The sequence below is a fragment of the Zootoca vivipara genome, chromosome 10 (genome assembly GCF_965207765.1).
Source record: "Zootoca vivipara chromosome 10, rZooViv2.hap1.1, whole genome shotgun sequence".
Taxonomy (NCBI): domain Eukaryota; kingdom Metazoa; phylum Chordata; class Lepidosauria; order Squamata; family Lacertidae; genus Zootoca; species Zootoca vivipara.
In genome coordinates this window covers 37,394,025-37,412,938 of record NC_142593.1, presented here as the reverse complement: position 1 = coordinate 37,412,938, position 18,914 = coordinate 37,394,025, and the positions used below count along the sequence as shown (strand labels likewise).

The window sequence follows — 18,914 nt, the reverse complement described above, 5'->3', positions numbered from 1 at the left end:
CATTACAGCGGGGGCAAGAACCCTGGTGGCAAAATACTGGAAAGGGACACAATTACCAACTAAAGAGGAATGGCTTTGTAAAATAAGTGAGTACTTAGAATTGGTCTCAAGATGAATATCTGGTTGAGTTTAGATTGAACCCACAAAGAACCAAGAGGCAGAAGGTTAGGATAAGTGTATATAAATTTAAACAAACTTAAGGAAGTTAGAAGCAGACAAAGATTCGGAGGGAGAAATGAGAGACCAAAGAAGTGTTGTGTGGTCGGTGGAAGTCGTTTCTGGGTGTGTGTCCCCCCCCCAGTTATTTGTTTCTTTTTTCTTTATTTTTGTTTGGTGCTTTTCTTTTATTATTATTATTATTAATTATATATATTTCTTTTTGAATATACAAGTATGGATATGCAGTAGATAGTAATTGCTAGGAAGGTTTGTATCTATCTATCTATCTATCTATCTATCTATCTATCTATCTATCTATCTATCTATCTATCTATCTCTATCTATCTATCTATCTATGCTTTGTTTTGTGTTGCTGTGTAGGTTTTATGATCTGTGTTGCTGTATTGCTGTGTAAATGTGCATTTGTAATAAATAAAGAATGGAATTTTTTTAAAATATATATATCTAGCATTACAGATATCAGAATGAACAGAACTGAGATAGAAGTAGTATACAGTTGCTTTTACTACAGTATTTTCCCATCTAGCAGGCTCCTACTCCACCATTCTTCTCTTCCAGCAGTGGGGTGAAACCGCTATTGAAAAGAACACCCACTCACCCTCAAGCATGCCCTCCCCCCCCCCAAGGGCTGCAGTCGCAAGCCAGCAATTGTTCAACATTTTTTTAGTCTGTGCAGGAACCTTACCAAAATGAATGAATGTTCCACAGCAACACTGCCTAGTGAATTGTACCCCATGGTCTTTCTACATGCCCAAATGAAGCTATAGCCAGGGACAAGGCTGAGACAACATCGAGGCATTACTTGATGTGTTATCTTTACTTTCAAAAGTGCTTTCAACAATGTAAATATTCGTGCTTGCAAAATTCTTGCACAGGGATGTCAGTGAACAGATCGTTACCATTAGGCTTATTCTTTAAAGCTGCATTTTTATTTTTACTAAATCTATGTTAAAAACAAATCTGTGCCTGGTGTGGAATTTTACTGCATCAAGTGTTATAAGCAGCAGAATGCATGACATTTAAGAACAAGTGTTAGGAAACATGGAAATAAATTAGCATATAATTTACAAAAGCAAATAAAAATAACAATGTAACAGTGTACCACATTAATACTGCGTATAAAATAATAAGCAACTAGTCACAATAATAGAAAGGGTCTTTTTTCATTCTGTACTGTTAAGGAAATTTATGTGATATCCATACCTTTAATAAAGATCTCCTAAGATGGACTATTTCTAGGAGTGTATATTTTGATGTGTTGAATAGGCATTTTGTTTCAGTATGAGAGCCTTAGTGTCAATGACATTGCTCAATGGAAATATCAACAACACACTGTGAGTTTAATACCCTAGTACTGAATTCCAAGGTTTCCCATCTTTGTGTAGCCTATACAAATGGTCCTATTGTTATTATTTAGGAATATAATACTTTTAATATTTTAGCTTAGATTATATATATGGCTATAGTGTAGCAGCAGAAATGTCCTGTGCTGTGGAAACCAATGATTTACCTCTTTATTTAAGGCTTTTAATTCAGATCTAGAGCAATATATCTGTCCATTTGTAACACAATACATTCTGTATTTCATTCACTTTAGCAATGAAACTCAACATTGCTCCAGGGGGTTTCTTAAATTCCAAACTTGGTGCTCTTCTAAACTGCAGAGTAAACATTGGACCCCCTGGTCTACTAGCACCAATGAAAGGGCAAAATGTGTCATTGCAATGTCAATGTCCTAAAGTGAGGTAAAAAGGATTTTGTTTTAATAAATCCCATCATTTCTTGCTAGTTGAAAAGACACACATTAACTAATAAATACATTTATGCCTCAGAGCAGATCAGAGTATGATAGACTGTAATCTTTTGCCTGGAAAATGCCATGCAATATCTATCCCTTTTATTATTATTTACTTAGCCAAGGCATGTTAGCACCATGGTATTTCCTTATTGGACTGATGTACTAAGGTAATTGACACATTGGCTACACTACCCTCAGGCCTACACGTTACTCCCAGATGTGTATAGTTTTCCTTTCTAAGCTTCGGTGTCAATGAGAGTGAAGTACGTTGCAACTGAGCAGCAAATAGCTCCAAGTAAACAGATTTGCCACAAATGAACGTACTGATTCATAGATATATATATATGGAAGTGAAACATACTGTCAAGAGGTAGAATATGACAAAAAAATTGATGGTTATGAATTAATGAACTACAGAAAACCCCACTGATGGATTGTCAAGGTTTTCCCTCCCACATAGTACAACTCTCTTTTTCTCTATCCCCCCACCCATTAATTCACATTAGTAAATATTGCTCAACACATTTGGCTTACTGCAATTTGTTAAATATACTGACATATTTAGATATCTTATACATGTTATAAAAACTTGTCTCATTAAGAGTATTTTTTTAATAAAAGTGCTGTTTGACTTCTAGTGTTAATACAAGGTGGTGGTGTTCACATCATCTCAATTGCACTACAACAAAGGAGGCAAGTTGGACACAAAGCACATTCATCAAGTACCTGCTACAAACTGCAAGTGTTCAAGTACAATATAATAATATAAACAAGTACCCACTTTCCTTATCTCTTTGTTGTGTCACTGACAAAAGCAGGGAATGGGGGAGAAGTATGGCCATTAGTATTAGCTCCCACTGGATTCTGGAATCAATTTTACCCCAGGAGCTTGGCTTCACATTTAAATAAAATTCAGAATATTCATAAATTGATATGGTGAATATAAAAGCTATGGTACTTTGATTTGAAAGTTCCCATAAGTTATGTACTCTTTGGTTGTTTATTCTGTAATAGTCTCCAAAAAACTGGGCATATGCATGTTTTCTCTTCTCCATGCTCTCTCATAAATCTGTGTTCTCCTATTATATAAATGAAAGAGAAACTGGAAAGCCACTGTACTTTTCAGCATGATCAGCAGAAGAGACTCTACCTCACTAGTCAGTTTATCATTAGTAATTACAGAGTAACAAAACCAGTTAGATGTCTGCAGAATTGATGCCTCTCTGTAACTAAAGTTAACAGTGAATTTGTAGATACCAACCTTAAGCAGTGAAATAGTAGGAAAAATGCTATTCACAACTGGAGTATGACCCCTCTATTGTATGGATATATTCCCTTTTAGTGGAAATCCTGATTTGTGAGATGGCAAGATGGCTATAAACCTGCAGCACATATTTCTTTAATGTTGGATGCATTCAGGCAATTACTGTTGCATCTCTTAACTCTATGTTCCTCATCATTCTAGTTTAGTTTAGCTTTAGATATGGCTCACAGCAGTCTTCAGGAAATATGGATTATTCTCTAGAGAATGAAACAAAGGAAAATACATTTCTTTTACTTCTGATTTATAATTGTTCCTAATATAATATTCCCAAGCCCACTTCTTTAACTTAAACTGTGGTGCTTATGTAGTAACATAAAATAGTTATTAATTATAAGCTATGACAACATTTTAAAAATTCTTCTTTGCATCTGTAGTTGACCAAACCACAACAGCTACATTTTAAACAATATTAAATACAAATGGATTCAGTGTCATTTCTAAGTCCATAATAAAAATTATCTTAATGGTCCAAGGAGGTAAACAGACTAGTGGATTTCATCAAAAGTACACGTGTTCCACCATAAGTTACTCTGTATGCACTGTGTGTATTTTTTCCATTTTGGCATGCCCTCCTTATACTGTGTCCAGCACTTTGGATGAATAAATCCCACTTCATAGAAGTTAAAATAATATTGAAATTCTGTCAGCTGAGGCTGACCAGTGGTTACATTTTCCACAGGGTGATGCATTTACAAGGACATCTGTCTGGTTGCATTGTGCAGCAATCTTTGATAGACACATTTCCAGAATGAAATAGCAAGGCACTTTCAATTTCTGTGGGTCAATGTCCTTGGCAGGTCTTGCAGCACATCTGTCTGAAGTATGCTCGACTGCAGAACTTGAACTTCAGCACCAGTGGGCAATAAGCCACTTTGTTCACATCTTTGCATTCTGATGGAGACATACAAAGGCAAAATGATTACATAAATTTAAAAAGCAGAGAGAAAAACAAATAAAATTTAATAAGTTGCTTTTGCATCTGTCCTCTGCATGAACTTAGCATTTTGGTACAGCTTACTGCATACCAAATAATTGTAAAATTCAGACACTGTAAAGAAGTCTCCAAGCACACCCACTTATTATTTAGGGATCTAATCACATGAGATAGTTAAAAAATAAGAGGTTTCTTCACACATAGCAGCATTTACCCACCCCCACCCCTGGATTGATTTTGTTCCGCAATAAGAAGTTATCCTAAATCTAACTGAAGTTGTTGTTTAGTGTCATGTTTGGGAATGATACTAAACTATGTACGGTATTGCAGCTGTTGCTGACTCTGAAAATGATCAGCAGAGTTATAGTGTAAGTTCAATGACTTGATGTTCTAGTTGCTTCTACTGCAGCAACTTTGATATCCAAATGTCAACAAGTGGGAAGAAAATGTATTCTACATCTGGGCTTTGGCAGCCTGTATTAGTAGGCATCAAAGGTCTCCGTAGAACAGATATAATAGAGAAGACAAAGATTATTCTACTACTCATTACACATCATCCATTGCAATCGGACTGCCAACGATAGATTAATATGAGGACAGATTCCTAATGGACATTTGTTTTGGCTAATATAGATCGGTGACTTTTGAAATCAAAGTTTTGGGAAGATCATGTTGGGAGACAGGGGTGGGGAATGAAAAACACAGATCCTCCATTCATTCTCCAAAAGAGTTCATATAGTAGCCTCCCACACTGTTTCTACTCCATCAGCTGAAACTATCCTTAATGTGAAAATATCCCTCAATGTGTGTCCAATTAACACTGATTCCAGATTCTCACAAGCACAAGTGTATCAAATTTTCTAAGTCAGTAATGCTGGAGCAAGGCTGAGAGCCTACTCATGCTCACTGGAATTGGGAGTAAGTCGCAATGAACTGTAAAGACTTGTTTCCAAATATGCAAAGGGTCATGTCATGAATGTGTAGCCCAAATCCAACTTTCCTGTCTCTAGCTTAATTGCACTGTGGTTCATGGAGTGATAATTTTCCTAAATATGGAAGGGACAATCACAATTATCTTCCCCTACTCCCCAACAATACATGAAGGTCTATTCAGGCAGAATTTTAACATTCATGTTTGCATTGATTTAGGCTACATTCCTTAAGAAGATACAAATGTGGTCATTTTATACAACCAGTGTGTTTGCACACATACACACACATATAAAGTGGGGAGCTGGGTCTTTAAAAGTTGTCCCTTGCGGTACTCCTGAGGCTCTGCACGCAGTGTGACCAAACCGGTTGTGCTCCCCTAAATCCACCTCTGCTCCCAGAACAAACCTTTCCATGAAGTTCAATACATATAACTGTACTTAACTATTTTTATGCATGTAATTGTTTCATTTATGTCTTTTTTGTACTGTATTGTAAATTGATTTGAGATGCCTTATAGGAAGTGATTTATAAAAGAAATAAACATAACTGCATTTGCTGATATCCACCCCATTAGACTGGCACCTCCTTTCCTTTGCTTGTTGTTTTCCCTACTATTAAAATTTGCACTGTTATGTTCCTCCGGGCAAGGAGCAGTCAGTCTGTCTGTTTCTCTCCCTCATATAACTTAAAAGTGCTATGTGCACTGATTGTGCTGTATAAATAAATACTCTGGCTTAGATCCAAAGAACCACACCACGAGTAATGCATACCCAAAGGTGGTTTGGACTCATGCCGCATGACAAACCTGTTTTGAAATGAAGCTCTTTGAAATATGGCACAGGGGCTTGCCATTCAAAGGGAGGAAAATAAAAAGTTCCAGTGGGCACACTGAAGTAGCTCTTTGGATCCCAGCCAAAATATATAAAATGCAGTTCCCACAGTTCCATCACACCAAGAAATGGAACCCAGGGCTATTGCAAATAAATGGGTAGGCCTATTGCAAAACAAGGCAGCTCCTCCTAAGTAAACAAGCTCCAACTCAGGAAGATGAGGACTCTGTGGTGCTGATGTCGTCCTTAGTTGAAGCCAGTGGTGGAAATTCATACGCAGAAGGAAAGTGTCTGAGGCCCCTTGGCCTGTCCTGGTTAGTGGCGGAGTGTTATGACTGCACCTATTGGTAAAGTAGGCTGCTCTGGAGGAAGGACATTTATCTATAGAAGATGTTTTTAGACAAACAAATCTGGTTTCAACAAAATTAAAACATTAGCTATTCTCTTTCTGACATTTGGGATCAGTTCAAAATGTACTTTTAATGCAATGCTACTGAGAAGCATGTAAATTTCAAACCACCACACTAATTTCAGCTACTGAAATGCTTTAAAAAGACAATCTAAAGGAAACTGAAGCCTGCAGAAAAACAGATGAAAGTACATCAGATATTGTTTTAGGTGATCTTGTAAAACCTGGATTCAGCTACCACATACTGTATACTTTTAAAGTTGAGATGTGCTATATCAAATACATACTGTCAGTATTTCACTCTGAATAACAAATGTAAAGTTAACATCAGTGGCAGTTTGCCAATATCTAGCCTATAATGCTCTCATTCTCCAGTTAAATACATGTATAACAAACAGCTACAGCAGATGTTAATTGTGACAAGATGTCACCACTTTATTTCATCCAGATCATTTCTTCTGCTCATTTATGGACTGTGCATAATGTTATCAGATGCAAACAGTTGGCACACACTATTTAAAACTGCTTAACAGAAAGTAGAACAATCAGATGTAATCCTGGAATGAATGTTTTGATTAATTTCTTTTATGGAACTGACAAACAGAAAATTGGAAGTCCTTTTAATTTTTGTCTGTCATCTTTTTTCTTCTTTCTCTGTTTTTATCTTAATTGTGTCACAAAAAAGCTTTAATGAAATCTTATGAATGAATGAATGAATGAGGAAACCAAACTCACCTTCTGTGTTGGAAATTGGAGTACTGTCACATTTGCTTTCACACTGCTGCATTGAAGGAGGCCGAACAGTATCTGGACAGTCACTGGAAGCTTGCCCAGTATATGAGAGGCATTGCACAGTTCTCATCTGTTGTCCAAGACCACACTGTGCGGAACACTATGTGAGAAATGGGGCATGATAGGAAGGAAAAAGAGAAAATAAGGGATGTCATATTATGAGTATTGAGCAGAACTGCAACATGGTGAATAGAATAGTGTCAGAAACACTATTTGGGGCAGCTGTTGAGGGCATCCTTATCATTGTCATACTAATAAATTCAGTTAGGCAGTGTGTTTCACTTCCCTAATTAATAAGGATCCCCTGACTACTATGCTTCTCTCTGAGTAGTCTTTTTTAAAGTTCATGGATCAATTATTTCTTTTCTTTAACAAAGTATACTGATTTGGCAGCCCCAATATGCTGTCATAGTTTCACTTTTGATAAACACACACAACTGGGGGTGTACAGTGTGCCACTGTCAGCAGACACATCACAGGCTGAAGGGGTTACCTGTGATATTTTCAAATCTTACATTACAAGCCATGCTAGGTAACTGACAACTGCATGTGACACTTTTGTATTTATTACACTATGGCTGTCAACTAGGACAGATGGGAAATGTGACAGTTCAATATGTAGCTTAATCCCTTTAGCTTTTAGCTGGGACTGCCACCTAATTTAAGTGAAAAGGGTTTTCCCCAGTTGTTTTTTCTACTAATGTCTTATCTACATTTTTCTATCCAATGAACTCTACTCTAGTACGTATCTAGTCTCCACCTTGGGAACTAACAATAAGCTGTCCTTATTTCAGTAGAACACCTTAACACTAAGAAATGAACTAAAACCATTATGTCCAACACAACCATTTACTATTATGTGGCAAGATGTGATCACTCAAGTACTTTTCATCTAATACTCTGTCAAATGATATTCAGTATATTTAATCAAATTATTCTTTTGCTACCCAACAAGCCTGCCTGTATTACCTGTCCCCAGTCTCCAGTAACCCATCGTGGTGGAGGACATCTGCCCAAGCTACAACGCATGCGAACTGGTGGCTTGTTTTCTTCTTGGCAATGTGCAACTGGAAATGTTTTTGAAAGGTCACTGCTTTTGCAGAGAACAATACGATGCTTGAAACCAGGACCACATTTTGGAGTACACTGGAAACAAGATACACAGTTTATATATTAATTAAGAAAAAATAAAATGTAAAAAATTAAAGACACATATGGCTGCAGTCCTGTAGCCCCTCGGAGGCTATTCCAAGGGCCATAGGATATACTGGAACTCCGACTATACAGATGGAGCTCAGATGTTAAATCCCTGCTTCTTGCTGCTATGGTAATGTCTGCAGTCCTGGCCCAACTGACACTGGTAGGGCTGGAAAGGTGGGGGTGGTGTTGAGGGAGGACCAGGGATAGAGGAGGCTGGTAATGTTTTCTAGCCCTCTGAAACAACTCCAAGCCCAGAGGAATTGTATACCAGTTCAGGAACTAGTGTGAACCTCTCTCACTTTCTTCCAAAATAAAAACAGGAAAAGACTGTAAGATTGCTTCTCTGTCTTCCCTTCAGCTCCGTAGGTGACCGCCTGGTAGATAAGGTAATCAGTTGTCTTGTATCATTTCTCCTATTTTTGGACTGCACAATAAATCTATTGTCCTTCTCAATAAAGTATGCATTACATCTATAAGTCAGGATATAGTATTGTACTAGCAGTTCTAACATAAGTAGTTGTAACTTATGTGTGTATTTGGAACAGTTGAGTGAAATTATTGTAAAGGCTTTGCAAAAAGTGGTTACTTCCTTTTCTTATCACATCAAATAGATTATTTTCTGTCTGGCACTGTGATCTAAACCACTGAGCCTCTTGGGATTGCCGATTGGAAGGTTGGCAGTTCGAATCCCCACGACAGGGTGAGCTCCTGTTGCTCTGTACCAGCTTCTGCCAGCCTAGCAGTTCGGAAGCATACCAGTGCAAGTAGATAAATAGGTACCGCTGCGGTGGGAAGGTAAATGGTGTTTCTGTGTGCTCTGGCACTAGTCACGGTGTCCTGATGCACCAGAGGTGGTTTAGTCATGCTGGCCACATGAGCCAGAAAGCTGTCTGTGGACAAACGCCGGCTCCCTCAGCCTGAAGCAAGATGAGCACCGACCTCAGTCACCTTTAACTAGATTTAACTGTCCAGGGGTCCTTTACCTTTTTTAACCAGCTTTGACACTGAAAGAAAGATTTTGATGTGTATGAAATTTATTATTTAATGCATTTGTGAGTTTACTCACTTCTGACCAATCCAAAGGAACCCACTGTGGGGGGCAAGACTGGTTGTTACAGGATTCTTTTTCAATTGGCTGATGTGTTAAACAATGACTACTATCCAAGGTCTCCTCTTCAGAGGGTCCAATCTTCCTGATACATAAAACGGTTCGTGATCGCATTCCACCATCACAGGTCTTACTGCATTCTGACCAATCTCCTATAAACCATCTTCAAGAACAATATCGGGGGTATTACTTTTTCAATAAATTAAACAAATATTCATATAGTTGACAAATACACTTGAATGTATGAGAATTTTATGCATCTAATGCTCCCTTATGTCCCACTGAAAATATACTGATATAATTCTCAGGAAGGATACTATAAGAAGAAACGTAGGTGTAAACACAAAATATGGCAGATTATCAATTGTTCTTCAGTTAGCTCTGCACTGACTCTCTAATTTCTGGAAGCATAGTTTGTCACTATTTTTTCTATATGGAAATATAAATAAGCACATGGACAAAGAATAGAATACCTTATGTACTAAGTACTTACTCGGGTGGGCAAGGCTCAGTGTTGCAGGCTCTTTGATTTTCTGGTGGTTTGCTATCAGGATCACAGTAATTGTTCTGTACTATGGAACCATCATCCAGCCTTTTGCACACTATTTCTTGCTTCTGCACACCTTGGGAAGAATAATTACAGTGTTTCTCATTAAGCAGTGCCTCCATTTTGACTTTCTTTATTTCAGGCCAACTTAATTTGTGACCTATCATGCCAAATGACACCCAACAAGCAAATAAATAAAGTCGTTCATCCAGGGCCCAATACACCTCCTCATTTTGTTGCCTACTTGGAGCTGCAAAAGTAGGAAGATTGCTAATCACCTGACAGGAGTTGGGTGGGCTGCATTCAACAGGTCACAAGTTGTAGAGTCCTACCTTAGCAGTTCACCTGTGCTCTCCAAAGATCAGAAAGAACAATTGATTTGAAGCTCCTGTACCATAAAAATGTTTAATTTGTAGCAGTTTTAAGCAACCGTGTTTGTGTGTGTACTATTTTCTAGTGCAATAAATATTTTTAGTATACAATTGTTCTTACTGTTCTTATTGTAGTTCTCAACTGTATATTGTCTTCATTTACAATGCAAATAGATACTACATGACTGCATTTCAGGTCAGAAAAATTTAAATATAACAACAGTGTAGAATTCAGTACTTTCTATTTGCAAAAAACACCCCATGAGTCTTTTCTTTATTATAATGAAACAGCTAATCTAGTGAATTGAACTGAATGGAAAACCTCATCTCACAGATTCTTAGTGATTCAGAGGGCAGGTGGAACTCTTGATCAGCATTATTGTCTTTTGCAGTGTACACAATTGGTCTTTTCAGATGTAGCAATCACATATTTGGAAAGAAAGAACAAGCACTGGTCCATAGGCTCCTTGAGCACCGGCCTCTTTTAAATTCAAAATAGGGAGCTTTGGTTTAATAAAGGTTTACTAACCAGGTGCTTAAACCACAGCCTAATCACAGTTTAAGATTCTGGTTGGTAAACCAGCAAACCACGGTTTCCCATTTTGGCTGTAACAGGGAACTATGGCTTAAAGAGACCAGGATTGAAGCACTTAAATGAGCATGTGAGGGGAGGGGAAGTAGCAAATGAGGGTAAACCCTCCATTTCCCTTCAATCTGTTAAACATCCTAATATAATCCAGACATACCACAGAGCTCCACAAGGATGTCACAACATGCTCAAAAGACCCACACTATAAAAAGTATTTCAACTGCATCATGTTGAAGACTCTTAAAAATGTTCATAATAACAGGATGAAATTATTCAGCTTGTCTATTAAGAGAATGATCACGAGACACTGCACTAATTAGACCAGATAATCCTATTCTCTCCACCCACATTCTCTGTGCTTTTCTTTATTGAAGCTGACCATTAAAGACATGGGGATTTGATCAACAGCCATAAGAAAAATGACTCATTTGAAGTCCTGCTGTTCCACAAGGTGTTGAATCATCAGAGTACAGACACCCAGCTTATAACAACTTGGGCAAAGTCTTCTGTTTTCTACCTGATTGTTCTTACACACCCACATTTCTTAAATCCAAAGCAAGCACTAAACCAATGTTTTCTTTTTTAATCTGCTATTGCTAGGAAACTGTGCTCCATCATACTTGAGTGTCTTGGTTATCCATTAGTTATGAATCTTTTGTGGTTGAAAATGTAGCAGATTGTTTCTGTGGCAAGTGAGATGTTATTCACAAATAATCACAAGTCTTACAATCTCGGTGGTTTGTAACTGAAAGTGCCTGGATATGGATGTGTCAACAAACTATTCAGATATGACTAAATAAATGATGGTGAGTCAGTGATAAATTGAAGCCACTGGACTAAATTGTAGATTTCCTCACCAATCCTGCCTGGTCTTGTAGCTCATAGGGACTTGGCACAACTTCTTACATTTCTCTGCTAAATTCCTGCAGCTGTGGTAGCTAGGAATGCCATGATGGCGTCCTGGTCCCGTACCATATTATATTTTCAGTAGGATATTATTCCTGGATTCCTGTAGCATCTCATACCTACCCCTCCTTAGTGGACCAACCTCCTCCATTTTGTCTATTGACTGACTTTCACCTCCCTTCCTATAGCACACCACCTTCCTTTGTCTCCTATTAAGCTGCAGAGCACAAACTCTGAAAACCTTGTAGCTACAATAAGGCAAGACAAGAAGGATTTTGCGGACAAAATTCCGAAAGATATTAAAACTAACACTAAAATCTATTTAAATACATAAAAAGCGGGAAACCAGCCACAGAGTTGTGCCAAAGGTGTAAAAAAAATAAAATAGTATGAATCGGATAAATTGATTGTATCAGTTGTCAAAGCAAAAGATGGTGGAAATATATGGATATGGTTCACAACTGGTATAGGAACTATGTAAAATAGAGGTAACAAATGATTAAATTTTAGAACCAATTAAAAAAAACCCCAAAATGTAGAAATTCAATTGTGAACAGTGCCTGGAGATGAGAGAGAGAAGAGCAGGGAAGTCTTTATTTATTTATATTGCTTTTCATCATGATAAGCTTCCAGGGCAGTTTACAAAAATCAAAATACAGCAGACTAATAAAACTACAAAAATAACTGAATGAATACAAACTAGTAGATCAGCAGCAATAGAAAGAATTAAGGAAAAAGTAATGACTTTTTAAACCCAAACTACTCGGTAGCAGATCAGTGTCTTCAAATGTGACTCTGTCCATGTCTAAAGTGAGGATGCAATTAAAAGAGGTTTACTTCCCACAATCCTTAACCATGCAGTCTATGTCCTGAAATCTTTCTTTCATCTTGCAAGACTCCAATACTGCAAAAATAAAAGCTCAAATGGGAGAAAAAGCAACAGGAGAAAAGATGGTTGGTGGGGTAGCAAATCAAATCTTCAAAGCTTAGCCCCAGAGTCCGTTTGTTTGCAAATGTACAAATCTGTAAAATGTACAAAGTATATTATATTGTCAATACTAATCCCTCCTATCTAAGGAAGCTCTTTCACTACATAAATCCTCAGCTAGCAAATTGCCTAGCTAAAATTTATTTTTGAAAAGCTGTGCAGAAGGTAAGATGTTTAAAATTTAAAACCAAGATCTGTTGTGTTAGGAGCTCTGTTACTTGGTCCAAAATGGGATATTTTTAATAAAGCTAGTGGGAGTGTTGGCTCACAGTGGGAAGAATCTTGAAGCCAAGCAAGACAGACAACCCAGATGTTAACTGGCTAGCCAAAGCACATGTTGATCCAGTTAAAAATAAGCTATTTTGTAAAGCCATGTATTATTGGATTTACTTTATGGTACAATAATGGTAGAGGCCTAAATATATTTCAAAACCACTACTACTTTGCTGAAATGCTTTTATCAAGTTTCCAGTAAACATTAAATTATTAATATAAACAGCAAAAAAAAGTTTGGGACTGTATTTTTAGGTAAAAGACATTGACCCCTATCTGTGGACATATGAGCATAGCACACCAATATTTCAATTTTGAAATAATCCTGCATGTCCAAGTATACCTGTATGTACTGATTATGCTCAGCCTAGAAACTGCTGAGGAAGGAATTATCTAGGATCTTCAAGTAAATCAAACAAGAGCTAAATACCAGTAGGAAGAGCAGTATTTGGGCTTAGCTTAACAGGGGGGATAAAATTACAGATACACAAAGATGTAGCTCTTCCTTCTCTGAATATAAATTTCAACTAATTTCAACTGTGTATCTGAAGAAGTGTGCATGCACACAAAAGTTCATACCAATGACAAACTTAGTTGCTCTCTAAGGTGCTACTGGAAGGAATTTTATAATTTTTTTTCGACTACGTCAGACCAACACGGCTGCCTACCTGTAACTAATTTCAAGTGGTTATTTTAAAATTATTTATTCATAATTTCATACAGCATACAAACAAAACAGTCTGAAGAAATAAAGTAACTTGCATAGTAAAGAAGATACATACTGTACAGGTGAAACTCGGAAAATTAGAATATCGTCGAAAAGTGCATTTATTTCAGTAATGCAACTTATTATTTTTTCTTTTTCTTTAATTTTTATAAATGCTTTCTTTTGGAAATTCCACAGTAATAAAACAAATAGTTACAATAATAAACAAAAATAAACATCGCTATTACATTTTATTAATTACATTCCATTTATAATTGACCCGCCTAATGACAAATAATTACAATTACAACAAATAAAGGCTTGACATATCTTGCTTTGCATGTCCTGCATCTATCTTATATATTAGTTTCACCTTTTAAGTTGCGTTACTGAAATAAATGCACTTTTCGACAATATTCTAATTTTCCAAGTTTCACCTGTATATTGTTTGTTTAGGTTTTGCTCAGGTTTATTGTAAGTTTATTTTTACAGGATGCAGAAAAGGTATACTATTATCAGTTCATCAACAGAGGGAAAAATATTTACTGAACATTTCATATGGAACACAAATGAAAAAGAACTTTACAACCCCATATAAAATTTTGACATAAATGCCCAATATTTGGCACTTATTTCATACTCTAGGTCAGGCATCTCCAAACTTCGGCCCTCCAGATGTTTTGGACTACAATTCCCATCATCCCTGCCCACTGGTCCTGTTAGCTAGGGATCATGGGAGTTGTAGGCCAAAACATCTGGAGGGCCGCAGTTTGGGGGTGCCTGCTCTAGGTCCTAAACAACCACAACGGTGTTAACCTTATCTGTTAAAGGTATTGTACAAGGGGGGGAAAGCATTCCAGGTTTTTCTTCTTCCCTAAGAGCATGAAGCTGGCTGTGACTATAATTCTAGATTATTATTATTTTAAAAAAACCTTAATAAAATAAAATTTTAAACACATAAAGTATTTTCTTCTGTCTTAGGCCCTATTCACATACACATCTCACAGAATGAGAGTCAAATGCTGATGCAGTATAGATTAAAATAGTATGGTTCTGCCCATTTGACTCTTAATTTTAATCTATATCTTGTTGGGGATTACACAATTTAGAAGCGACTTTTAGCACTGCTACCTGTATGTGTGAATGACATTTTTGGCTGTGTTCGAAGGGTAAGAATGTTAAATCCTTCCACAAAGATTATTCAGAAGCATAGCTGCCAAGTTTTCCCTTTTCTCATGAGGAAGCCTATTCAGCATAAGGGAATTTCCCTTAAAAAAAGGGAGAACTTGGCAGCTATGTTCAGAAGCATTCTTCTACTGTTCAGACATTTGACACCATAGTTCTCTTGGCCCAGTAAGCAGATGCGCCAACTTTAATTTCTGCATAATTCAATAGTATATTTATTTTCTTCTTTCTCAAAATGGAAATTTTGCTATGGACCAATAGACAAGGTCTTGAGAACTACCTAAGTATTTCTACATGCTCAAAGGAGCTTTGAATTTATACTTCTTGAACTGAGACCCTCAGGGAAGATTTAAAAGCAGTTTTGTGATATGACATGGAGGTGTTCTATTTTAAGCAAAGGAGGTAAAACAACAACACTGGAGATATGTATACTTTTGAATACAGCAAATATAGGCGTCTGGATCCTGATCTTTGTCAGTTAAGCCTTTGCAAACTCGATACTAAATACAATGAAAAGAACACTTACAGTGCAATCCCATACATGTCTTCCCAGAGGTAAGCTCTAATGAGTTCAGTGATATTTACTTCCAGATAAAAGTGAATATGGCTGCTGTCCAAACCACTGGTCCTTGCTGCTGGATATGGTTAGGGTATAGTGCATGCCCCTGGCTGCCACAGGAAGTATGGTGGATAGAACACGAGCCTGTGGTGTTCTCACTCGTGGTAGCACTAGAGGCGCAGCCACTGGGCTACTGGGGCACAACCCTCCCAGTAAAAATGTCAAGCATTTTTTAAAAATCTCCTCTTCAAAATTTCCAAACCACACACACTTTCTGGTCCCACACACATTTTATACTTCCTTGAATTTATGGAAGCATTTCTGTGAGTCTCCTGTTCTCTGGCCAATCACCTACCTGCAGCATTCGGCCAACCCTAACCCAAAAGTATAGCTATGGCAAAGAGGTCCCTCCCATGTGTCTAAGTAGAAAAACCACGTGACTCACTGAGCTACTGTAAACTCAGCCTTACTTGGAATGCTCCACATTCCACATGTTGTTATGAGACCTATCCAGAGCACAGTCACTATAGCAGATATGAAAGGAATCTGGACTGCTTATTGCTCCACTTCCTTTCCCAAACCTGAAAGATATTCTTCTTAATCTCAGGCATAACAGAGGTGGATTGATTAGTCTGGTGTGATGCACTCAGCATATGAACAGAGATTATGGCTTCACATTTTAAGGACTAAGCCATGCATTGCAATATATTCTGCCGTGTTCTGATGTGCCCTGGCTCAAATAAAACAATTGGGTTTTCTGGCCAATTGGAACTGTATGCAATTGGAAGAAAGTTTTCCTTACATCTTCTGGCTGGCTGGTGTGAACCAGCAGGCCTTTGAATATGGTTGTAGGTTTGGCTACTCCACTTGATTCTGCTACTCCTACTCCTGGTAAGCGATTGAGCTCTGCCTGACACCTATTTAGATAACTGGTGCCTATCTTACATTTTTTTTGCATACATATAAAAGAAAATCTCAGACAGAACATCCTAAGTGGCAGCATGAACAAAATTATATATGTAAAGATATCTGCATCAGTAAAGGGAGCAAAACACCAACCTCTGAGTATAGTCCTTAAAAAGCTATCTATAATGTTAAAATGGTATTTTAATAAACAGTTAGTCTATTTTGCTTTCCCTAAATGACACAACCCAGATTAAAACCAATAAGTATGGATGTTTATGCAGCCAATACGACTTTTTTCATGGAAATCACAGAAAGATGCTGATTACAAAACACTTCTCTCTATCAGATAATATATCAGCAATGGTGCTAATCTTTGATGGAAGCATGTGTGACAGACAGGCCCTGAGTCTGCCTCAATTATCAGGAACTACCGGTACATATGCATACTACAATTCCTGTTTATTGTATTACTTTGAATTTTACAGCATTCTCCATAAAAGTAACAGTCTACTTCTGGGACAGTTGAAAAGATAAATACTCTGCCAAAATGAAATGTATGTATTTGATGTCTGGAATTATATAAAAGTTGTAGAAAACTGAATACAAACAAAAATCTACTCATTACACCATTAAGTTTCAACAACATTTGAAATAAAAATTCTTAATATTCAGCCTCAACAAAAATAAGTTTTCTATCTAGCTTTCATCTTTGATGGGTGAGTTCTTACCTCCAGCACAAGTAGCAGAACATTCTGACCAAGGTAGGTGATTCCACGTAAAGCCAACTTCATTGTCGCCACTGCCAGTACGAGAGATGGGAACATTGAATTTATACCTTATCCCCAGGTTTTGCTCCTGTAGTAAAATCTGCAGTTGAAAATAACTGGTTATACCATTAAAACACTTGGAAAAGAGTGCACTGATATTTAAATAATGGCTGCATTTGTACTAGATATTTACTTCCAGAGAACAGTTCTGAAAATACTTGCAACGTTCCTAGAATTTAGAATAATTACTTATATCTATCTTTCCAAACTGAAATAGTTGAAAGCTGAAAGTGTGTGCCCCCAGTCAAATGCAGCATGATCCCTCAAGGGGAATTAGAAAACCAAGAATATAATAAAATGTTCCTGTCAGCTTTGTAACAAAAAAGAAGTGGCATGCTAACAATGCAAGCCTTAACAGGCTTACTTGGAAGTAAGTCCCAGTGGGTTCAATAGAACATGTTCCCAAAAGAGCACACATCAGATTGCAGTCTAAATTGTGCTGACCTCAAAGGTATGGAATAAGCTTGCCATGCTCCCTATGTTAGAGGCCATAAAAGTTGGTGAAGTAAATATGATTGCCTTCTTTGGAATATCTACAAGTTTTCATAATCGAAAAATAATCTGAATTAAACCCATCAAAGCTCTTGATTTCTTGAGAGTGAGGCAATGCCTCATACAAAGCAGACTGGGCCAATGCAGAAAATCTACAAGTGGTTTTTAAAGGCAGCAGAGATGCTGTTGCAAGTATCCATGAAAAATATATTTGCTTTTAAATTCCTGCTGATAAGACTGTTCTATACCTCTATACCTGTTCTATACCTAATGTTTAAATTGCCTACCTAACACGTTCTCTCACTTCTACATATAACTACAATGTAACAACAAGTGGAACTACAGAAGGAATTAATTCCAGAGGGAAACTGGCCTTAACATAAAAAGCAATAAACATTAAAAAAATTGCAATTACAAGAATCTGAAGCTTTTGAGAATGTGCAGTGATTTATTTATTAACTTTGCACACCCTCATGCAGGATTACAAAATGCTTAATAAAATCCCCTTATTTTTGAAGTAGTTTGCTATGCTGTAGGAGGGCACCAACCAATTGTCTGAGAAACATCATTCTAAATCCCCTATGGGTATATGAAACTAATTGAGGGCACATAAAAATAATCTGGATTCTGGCTGAAGAATGGTCATGAATGACCAGGAATTCATGCCTTCATGCGGCTAATGGAGATGTCTAGTGGAGGACAAAGCTCAAAATAATCTGATCCTTTTCCATGGGTACAGCTTCACTTTTCAATTCCAGTCTGCTAGACATGAACTCACATATTTTAAAAAGGTAATTGAACTACTTTACCATGACTATGAGATTTTCTGAGATAGGGCCTAAGGCTTCCAAAGATTCTGGTTCATCTGCTGGCCTTTTATAATGGAAAGCTGTCCCAGCAACATCGAATTTTCTAGGCCAGTCGATAGTCCAGGCACCATTAATATAATAGTCATCGTCCTCAGATTTTAAAGCTTAAAAAAATGCACAAAGTGATTAAACAATCAAGGATTAAAAGTGTAGCATCAAATGATGTCATAGTGTAGTCAGGTGATTCA

General features: G+C 37.2%; 1 protein-coding gene across 5 annotated transcripts in view; it reads right to left on the bottom strand.

Moving 5' to 3' along the window:
• Nucleotides 1–1,087: 1,087 nt before the first annotated feature.
• ADAMTS6 (ADAM metallopeptidase with thrombospondin type 1 motif 6) overlaps nt 1,088–18,914 on the bottom strand; it is a 133,280-nt gene continuing 115,453 nt past the window's right edge. For all 5 annotated transcript variants that reach the window (XM_035100852.3, XM_088653231.1, XM_035100857.3 and 2 more), the window contains 7 exons: nt 18,667–18,830; nt 17,267–17,405; nt 10,002–10,131; nt 9,467–9,671; nt 8,170–8,346; nt 7,144–7,300; nt 1,088–4,193 (listed from right to left, as the gene is read on the bottom strand). In XM_035100852.3, the coding sequence (XP_034956743.1) occupies nt 4,084–4,193; nt 7,144–7,300; nt 8,170–8,346; nt 9,467–9,671; nt 10,002–10,131; nt 17,267–17,405; nt 18,667–18,830 (1,082 nt within the window). In that variant the 3' untranslated portion in view covers nt 1,088–4,083. The remainder of the gene's footprint in view (nt 4,194–7,143; nt 7,301–8,169; nt 8,347–9,466; nt 9,672–10,001; nt 10,132–17,266; nt 17,406–18,666; nt 18,831–18,914) is intronic.